At 36.5% G+C, this 9,952-nt stretch overlaps 1 protein-coding gene across 1 annotated transcript; it reads left to right on the forward strand.

The window, feature by feature from the left end:
- Positions 1–109: 109 nt before the first annotated feature.
- Positions 110–7,726, forward strand: LOC102022950 (olfactory receptor 4A15-like). The gene is made up of 2 exons (XM_005408179.1): positions 110–140; positions 6,738–7,726. The coding sequence occupies exons 1-2, from the start codon at positions 110–112 to the stop codon at positions 7,724–7,726; spliced, it is 1,020 nt and encodes a 339-aa protein (XP_005408236.1).
- Positions 7,727–9,952: the final 2,226 nt, after the last annotated feature.

A 9,952-nucleotide genomic window follows, 5' to 3' on the forward strand; every position in this document is an offset into this window, starting at 1 on the left:
CCTCTCTTAATTTCATCTGTGTGGTACCAAGCCACTCTAGGCCATCAAACATAGCATACCCTAGTGGAGGCTTAGTTGTATTCATTGGTTTTCATACCAGGTGGAAGACATGGCACGGTATTTAACACCATCCAAAGAAGGTAAGTATAAGTCCGAGTCCACAGAGCAATCATCTATTTTTGGCTATGAGCAGTGAGTGTTGTTCCAGCTCAACATTTATTTCTACTGCCGTCAGTTGTGTCACTAAAGAATAGTAGAGAACAATACTCATTGTATAGCCAACAATCCACTTGGTTATTATTTCCTAGACTACCTTTGTATGCCGGGCTTTGTATCATGCTGTGTCCATATAATTGTTCTCAGTGTGAACATTTCAAGATTTTTAACTTCAATGGCAGGTCTGGTAAATCAGAGTCAAGTTGACTCAGGACAAATTTATGATTTTTGCAGAGTCCTTTGGTACAGTTGCATTCAGGCTTTCATGTGTAAGATCCCTTTGGTCAAAAGTTCTTGGTTTTTAACTTTTAGGCTGACCGAAGTTCTTCCATTTGATTTTGACAGCTGTCATGCATTTCTTATATTTCCTCTTGTCTTTCTGAGACTCTTTCAAAAGGCCTCACTGGTCAATCATTCTTTAGGTACATTTTCATTTGTATCTTCTTGCCGCAATTCTGTTTGTTGGAATTAACTGGTCCCACACTGGAGGGGAAGTGATTGATAGTAGACTCAGTGTCATAACACTTTTAGCCACATTTGAGCACCAAAGATATTTAGAAGGAGAAGCTGTGAGGCTGTTTTCCTCAAACTCATCGAGTTTAATCTTATGTATTTCGCAGGTGATAGTCAACTTCTCAAAACATTGCGTCGTATCTCTTTTTAGGAGTTGTACATTGCAGAATTTCAAGAGATGGCTGTTACAAAGTCTTAAAAGGAAAATATAAGACCAAATAAACCAGAACAAAACAAATTCGGTTTATAAAACAGTTCTGAACCAAGGAAAAATTTTCTTGTTATACCAGTTTTTACCAAAGATAGTAAAAGAAAGAACCACTTGTCTGTAGTACTTGTTAACAATTCTTCCATGAATCTGATTGCAAATGCTTCAGAGAACAATCAGAACTAAGGGTGACAACAAAGTTCTACAAGAGCCATGCTTGGAGTTTTTGTGACTTGAACAATGGATAGGATAGTCATTATTTATTTTATATGACATCTTATGGTGATTGATGCCGTTGTATCAGGATCACTGAGCTCCCTTTATAGGTATATTCCTTAGGTGACTGATACCCAGTTTCTTCATATTATCAGCATGGCACTGTCTTAATAAGTCCACACAGGTTAATATCAATGATAAACAAACAGTTTCTTTGGAAAATCAATTCATGATTTTTTGATATAGTCTTGGATTTTAAATTCTGTTGGAGGGAGTCATGAATTTAATTGTAATAGTTTCTCTTTTAACCATAGCTTTGCATAGAGTTACACAAATTTTTGCCTTCTCTTTATTTTGAAATCCTGAAGCATGTGTTCTACATGGTTTGAGTGAGAGTTAAGAATTTGGGTATCTTATAAAACATTTAGCTTGTAACGACTCTTTGTTATTTTTTATTTTCTTAGTCTAGTAAATGGGGAATTGAAGGTCAGAGTATATTTACATTTTGCCATTGTCTGTTTTCTCATAACCTGCATTCTGCACTTAGTGTCCTTGGATACTTCATCTGCATTAATTCTATGTGATATTTTATATTTATATGGTGTTTGGAGACTGTATATAGAGAGAGGTTTAAAGAGCTTCTATCATTATATAAAAGACATCTGAATAATGAGGGTCAACATTTCTGGGTTTCATTTGTATTATTTTTCTGTATATTGTTTTATAATAATATTTTTAAAATTCTAGGTCCTAATTGCTTGTTTCTATATTTCTTTTCAATAAAGGTCATTTTTTTCTGAAAAGGGTTTAAAATTAGGATGTTATCGCTCCTTATTTGGATTAAACTTTTACTAAGTTAATTTGCAATGACCCGCTGTTCTCTTTAGAAATGTTTGCTCTACAAAAACCCTTAAGCTTCTCTGTCATGCAAGTGTTTTCTTGGATTTCAGACTTTCAAACACATGTTGATTAACTGGAAAGAAGCTATTTTTATTCATGTAACCTTTGTTTTTGTTTTTAGCAGTGACTTACCCTTTGCCAGATTGCTGATCTCTTTTCACTTAATTAGTCTAAAGTGATTGTCCAGGGGAAGCCTCTGAAACATTGGAATGATCACATTGGAAAGATCACATAGAAGGGATGTGTTCTCTTGGGCACGATTCCTCAGTGAATTTAATTTGGAACACACAGCCTTGGGAACAACAACTTGAACATCTCCGTGACACACTTTGTGTTTATTGTTGAGTATCCAGCCATATCTTCTCTTACTTTAGAGAATAATTCGCTTTGGGTATTAATATGTCTGTCTAGACGTAAAATAAGAGTCATTGCTCTTCCAGGTATGAACTAGGTTATTGGAGAAGTGCTGTTATGGTTTGTGTCTTGGTGTCCCCCCAAAGCCTCATGCGGCCATGGGGCAGGCTTTTGGAGTTTGACTGATTATGGGTGTGAGAGCTACACCCGCCCTGGTGTGGATAGTTTGCATATGTAAGGGAGAGAAAGATGGTGCTTCTGGCCATTTCCTCACTTGTGTGTGTGTGCTTGTTGCTTTGCTGTGTTTTGTTGCCATGAGCTGTAGCCCTCTGCCGTGTGCCACTCTGCCTTGTAATCTCCCAAGTATGCACTGAAACCTCCACAAACTGTAAGCGAAATAAACCTTTTCTTCCTTAATTTTGGGCATCAGGTATTTTGTCCCAGCAATGAGAGAAAAGTAACCAAGACAAGTGTAAATCCTTTAGAAATATCCAAAACAGAGTCCATTTTGTAAATTATCCAGTATGGTGGATTACCAGACTACAAATAGATTTGTTCAGTTAATTTGGTCAGCAAACACAGCAGCAAAGCTTTAAATTTATTTCATTCTTGATACATACTCTCAATATAGCTTTCAACTTTGATGATACAGCACACATATCAACTGTTTGAAGCCAACTATGGATAAATCCAATTGAATCTGTAAAATGTTTTGTAAGGGAAGATGGATATACAATACCTTGTGCTTGGATTTGGAACAAGGAACCAAAGAAGAGATAGAAAACCCAGGTAATACAAGTTTTCATACTTCTAATGGAGCCAGTCAGAATTATTTAGAATGTGTCATGTGTCTTGCTTAAGAAGCAAATTTATAATTTGTCTGGAAAGTTTTATGACAGAAGCAAGCACAAGATAGCCCATGCATCTTATCTACTTTGCAAAAAATCATTACAATGTAGTGGCGATAATTTTCCCTAAATTTTATATTAAAGTTGTTTAAACTGGGCGTGGTGGCACATACCTGTAATCCCAGCACTCATGAGGCTGAGGCAAGAGGATCGTTGTGAGTTCAGGACCAGCTTGAGCTGCAAAGTGAGCTCAAGGCCAGCCTGAACTGCATAGTGAGACCCTCTCTCAAAAAGACAAAAAAAAATTCCATAAAGTTGTTTAAATATATACAAAAAAGAGAGAAAATATGTGGTATAAAATAACAAAATAACATGAGAAATATTATCTTAAATATTTTATGATATAAAGTATAATACAAGTTTTATGTAATTTAGAGACATTATTTTTATATATTGTCACCTTACACATACTATATTAAAATGTTCTAATTTTGTATAGATGTTTTATTTTTGTGTTTTAATTGTGGTAAGTTGTGTGCAGGACATCAGATCACACAGGTATTCTGTACTCCTTAAATAATAACTCCCACTCCTTCCCCTTTCTAGAACCTGGTGACATTTGTTGTACTTTATTTCTCTTGAATATGGCTGTTCTAGATACCACATAAAAGTGAAATCATAAAATATCTGTCCCTTTACATCTGGCTTATTTAAAAACTTAAGCTATCTCTGAGGTTTATCTGTGTTGTAGCATATATCAGAATTTCACTCCTTGGTAAGGCTAAATAATGTTCCCTTGTATGAATATACAATGATATGTTTATCAGTTTAGTAGCTGAACCTCCCCAATAACTACTTTTTTGTATTATTCTCAGAAAGCCAATCTGCATTCATTTTAAAACATGTTTTTTGTACAATGTTCTGGACTTCCTTCAGGACCAGTGTGTTTCTGTGTTTTAGTGTAGTTCTCTGGGGAGGTTACAAAGAGATGAGGTGGTGCTGTCAAACTTTTAAGTCAAACAATCTCTGGTTCCTTCATATTTTGCAGTTCCTTCCCTAGCATGTCCAGCAGGTTTCACAGGCAACAGTTTTATTTTACAATGAAGGAACGGACTAGCAAAAAAGGTGTGCTATATTTAACATTAATCTTGTTTTAAAGCAATCTGATGAGCTGATTTAGTTTTTGTTAAAACATCAAATTTTCGTTGCCTTATTTCTATGTTTATTGCTCATCTTTCAAAAAAGGTATTATTTCCATAGAAAACAGCTTTTACTATAGAAGTTAAACAGAAACATATGTAACTGTAGACTGTTATCAGGTTTTAAAACTTTCTGGCTTAAAGCTCAACCTCTCAGAGTTATATTTTCACATATCTAATAGACTGAAAATGTTTCCCAGTATTTTATATCTCACATAATACATCCTCAGATGAAATGCCTGAGTGTAGCTTTGCTTCAATGGAAGTACAAAAGTTAGAATAATCTCTTGACTTTCACAAATGATCATCAAGAAATGTATGACATGGAACATATTTAAAATAATCTTGAAAATATGAATTATACACATTACATTTAAAGTTGACCCTTGATCACATCTGAAAGGCTCAACACATGATTTTTTTGACTCAGGTGACAATAAATATCTCATGTACAATATGGACTCTGGTAACCAAGAGCTAATAATATGAGCAATGTCGTTCACAGATGCTTTAAGCAAAATCATTCTGATTAACATACAAATGATCTACTAGCAAAAATGTTATTGTGCCATTTTGAATAAGGTGCTCAATAATAGGCATATAGAAAACACATCTGAATAGGCCATAACATTTTTGATAAGGTAATAAAGGTAGGACATGATACCATCATAACTGGTCTAAATATCAACTAATATTTCCAAACTGTTCCTATAGAATTATTTGTATTGTACCATGATTCTACCTAAATGTCTTTATTTTTTGACATTTTGAGTTGATTCCTGTTAGTGATAGTTGGTACTAAACCCATTTGGAAAGTGGAAAAAATGTCTGTGCTGTGTCTATCCTTGTCTTACTCACCTTTTTCCTTTCACAAGGCAAAGTACTAACCACTATACGATCATGGTGTGCTACCTTATTTTTTTCCTTCAAAACCTGGGTTGCAATTAGTGTCAATTCAGTTTATGTGCCTTTATTGTGCTTTTATGACTGGGAATAATTTATTTATCATTGTTCAGTTGCCCTAATGAGCTTTGAAATTCAGCTTAATTAGGTAAAGTTTAGTAAGCATTCAATAATCACTCACAATGTGCTACTAACTACTATGAGTGAGTCTGTCCTAGTTACTAGAAGCTCATAATAAGGTATCACACATGTAAATGTGTAAATGTTGGCCAATAATTTTACAGATATGATGAGAAAATATGGTCAATACTTAATTTAAAAATAAAAATTATTACATCAAGAACATTGTCACTGACTTCTTCAGAATCCTTCCATTCACTTGGAACACATTGCATTGTTCTTGGCACTTTCTGCAGTAATTCTAGGGGTCCTCTCTTGTGAATCTTTTCACGTGACATTGAAATCCTAAATAAAACATCTAGGGCAATTTCGGTCAAATAGAAACACCCTGATGTATCTTTATTCTTCTTATTCATCAGAGCTGGCATCATCCATTTCTGGATCTTCCTCAAAGTCAAAATAATATGAAAGGAAAATGGATTAGAAGTGACTCAGGGCATCGAGGCAGCCTTGATAGCACAACTAGACTCACAAACACCCCCAGAATGGCTTCACTTCATTAAGTGTCAAGAACTAAGGGATAAGTGTGTCGAAGGGGGGAGCTATTCTGAGAGGGATTAATGAACTGTCTCTTAGAGCAATAACAGTTTTAAACTTAGACATTCACTATATTTTGATCACAACCATACATGTGTGTAACACTTACAATTGTGCATCAATATATGAGTGAAGTCATTACCTATGAATTGTTTTCATGGTGGATCTCAAAAAGGCAAAGCCTTTAAAGGAGAACAACAGCAAAAAGAAATACAGTGCAAAAATGCAGTCTTCATGAAAGATGTTCTGGAAAAAGTAGCATTCTTGATATTTGTTAGTCCCTGGGTTCCCCTGTGTATTTTTTTGGGTTGATTTACTGTTTTACATACTGTCTGTTCTGCCACTGTTGCTCCCAAAATGTTTATAATCTTTATGAGAAAATGATCTTCTCCTTCTCCAGGTCTGTAGGACTAACATTTTTCATGGATAAATCCCCTTGCATATGTCTGCTGGTTAGAAGCCTGAAGTCTCATCATTGCAACTGAAGAAAGAAATTTGTGAAAATGAGTAGGACCGTAGCAGAAGGAGATCCCAAACACTCGTTTTCTAGTGAGCTCCTCCGTGTGAGGCCAAGGAGAGAAAACATCTTTGAGAACAGCATCGTACTTTTGTCCCAAAGCTTGGCATCACCTTGAATTCACTACTGGCCTCTTGTGTTTTCAGATTCTGACCCCAGCTCAACACCTTCAGAAGAACCCAGGGAAAACAGGAACAATGTGACTGAATTTATCCTCCTGGGTCTCACTCAGAATCCTGAGGGGCAAAAAATTCTTTTTGTCACCTTCTTACTCATCTACATTGTGACAATAATGGGCAACCTGCTCATCATGGTGAGAATCATGGCCAGCCAGTCCCTGGGCTCCCCCATGTACTTCTTCCTGGCCTATCTCTCATTCATAGACACTGTCTATTCCACTACCATTGCTCCTAAAATGATCATTGACTTACTGTATGAGAAAAAGACCATTTCTTTCCGGGCTTGTATGACTCAGGTTTTTATCGATCACTTATTTGCTGGCACCGAAGTCATTCTTCTGGTGGTGATGGCCTATGACCGCTACGTGGCCATCTGCAAACCTCTCCATTATCTGACCATCATGAGTCGGCGGGTGTGTGTTCTCATGCTGCTGGTGGCCTGGGTTGGAGGTTTTCTCCATTCATTAGTTCAATTTCTCTTTATTGACCAGCTCCCTTTCTGTGGGCCCAATGTCATCGACAACTTTGTGTGTGACATGTACCCCTTACTGAAACTGGCCTGCACCAACACGTACCTGCTTGGGCTGTCCATGATAGCCAACGGGGGAGCCATTTGCTCTGTCACTTTCTTGATCCTCCTTGTTTCCTACGGAGTCATTCTGCACTCCCTGAAGGGCTACAGTTTGGAAGGGAAGCGCAAAGCCCTCTACACCTGTGCCTCCCACATCACTGTGCTCATTTTATTCTTTGTCCCTTGTATCTTCCTGTATGCCAGGCCCAGTTCCACATTTCCCATTGATAAATCCGTGACTGTGGTTCTAACTTTCATCACGCCCATGCTGAACCCCCTCATATACACCCTGAGAAATGCGGAGATGAAAAGTGCCATGAGGAAGCTTTGGAGTAGAAAATTGACTTTTGCTGGGAGAGGGCCAAATCGCTCACACAGAACCTGACATTCATTCTTTTACTGCAGCAATAGGTCCTAAAAATGTAGTGGTTACATTTCACATTCTCTTTTGGTGGTTTAGTCTATTTATTCTGACACAGTTATAAAACTAATCCTTGTCTAAGTGGAGTGTAAGGTACCCTTAAGAGTTCAAGAGAATTTCATATTTAATACCATATATATGTATGACTATATATATATATATATATATATATATATATATAGTTTGTTTTGAGACAGGGCCTCACTATGTAGTTCAGGCTGGTCTTGAATGTACTATGTAGCCCACATGAGCTTTGAACTCATGGCAATCCTCTTGTCTCAGCTACTTGAGTACTGGGATTACAGGAATGCACCACCATACCCTGCTATAATCACTCTATTCTAAGATTCTTTGGTGGGTGGCAATTTTTACTTTTATTTGAAGTTATTTGCTGTTTTAAAAATTTGTGTTTATTTTTAACTAATAGATAATAACTGCATGATTTATAGGGTACAATAAGATGTTTTGATCTATATGTACATTGTAGTAAGACTGAAGCAAGATAATTAACATTCATTGCCTTACCAGCTTATCACCATTTATGATGATGTTGAAACTTATTTTGCTTGTGGGTCATGGCACCTCCTGTCTCATAAAATATGGCTCAGTAGAACTTGTTCTTTTTCATCTAGAGGACTGATACTTTGAATTTAATAATTTAGATCATTAAAACTCTTAATCCAACAGAAATAACACATTTCTTGGTCAAATTGATTTAAAGTTCCAGTAGCAGACGTTCTTAACTGAGGATAACCTCATGAGAAACAAAGTTTGTTAACTTTATGGTGTGACAGAGTTAAAGCATAGGGTTGATATGTAGTAAGTGTATGCTTGATTTGATATATTCAAATCAACTTTTAAACAGAGATATTATTATCCAATGCCTTTCTGTATGTCTAGATCAGCTAGCCTTTTCCAATAGTTGAAATATATATTTTAGTCTCTTGTATCATGGTGAAGCTACCAAATCTCCCTACACTAAATTAAACTCCCGGGGTGCACAGATTGTTCTATGTTACATATTTTACACTTTTCTGGTTCTCTGCAAATTGTGTGATCTCACTGACTGAAGTAATAAGTCAAAGCTATCTTCTCTGTGTACATTGCTGTCAATTACATTTAGAGATCAAATACTGTGGTACAAGTATGAGGTGAGCATCATTTTTAAGAGCTCCGAAATTATCTATCATCTTGTTGAAAAGTCAACCCACAACATAATATATGCTAAACTGAACAAAAAACCCTAGCATTTCTCTTTTCACCCTTTTCTGAACTTACCATAGACTTAGTTATGAAACTTAGCAACACTGATGCAGCCAGTTATTCAGCACATATCGAATAAATGCCAGCCGTGAAATTTCATTTATTCTTTGGAAGAGGAAATGAAAAGTATTCTAGATATTTTAACAGGAAAGACACCCAACCCAGAGAATGAGAAACATATTATTGGAAGTGATGAATCTGGCATCTGGATACTAGTGTGAGCCCATGTGTGATCAAGGGTTCACCCTGCAGATATCACACAGACAAGAGGCTGAATTTAGGGAAAAAGCAACTGCTCTGCTGTTACTTTTCAAAGTTCTTCCCTGTCTTGAGTTTTATGTAAAGGTAACTGTCTCTAAAAGTTTAAAGTTCTGCTTCCCAGATTAACCTACTTAGTCCACATAGTGTTTGACCTTTCCAATATGGTGTGAGTTAGAAATACACTTTGCTTTCTGAATATAGGAATAGCTACATTTTTCCTGCACAATTATTTTATCAACCACTCAATCCCTCACTATTTTGCACTACCATTTTCTTTCTTTTTCTTTTTTGCACTGCCATTTTCATATATGAACATCTACATGCCAATTATTCTAGGTTCTAGTTTTCTATTGTGTGAATTTTTTATTTATGTGCCAATAGTACAGTGTACATTGCTCTTACGTTTCAGATTCTCCTGTTTTGTAATAAATCACCCCCACAGTTAGCTGCCTATAATGCCTTATTATTACATCAGGTGGCTTCTGTGGTGAAGAGCTTGTGAGCAGATTGTGTGGTGACTCTGTCTTGGGCTGTCTAACTGATGTCCTGTCAGAGACTGGCTGGGGCTGATGTCATCTGAGAGTGTCTTCACTGACATGTCCCATCTGTCTTGAACCCTGGCCCTACGCTAACCAGTGCTCCTTTAAGTTATAGACAGGGGACCCT

This window comes from Chinchilla lanigera, unplaced genomic scaffold (assembly GCF_000276665.1).
Source record: "Chinchilla lanigera isolate Chin_1 unplaced genomic scaffold, ChiLan1.0 scaffold00110, whole genome shotgun sequence".
NCBI lineage: Eukaryota > Metazoa > Chordata > Mammalia > Rodentia > Chinchillidae > Chinchilla > Chinchilla lanigera.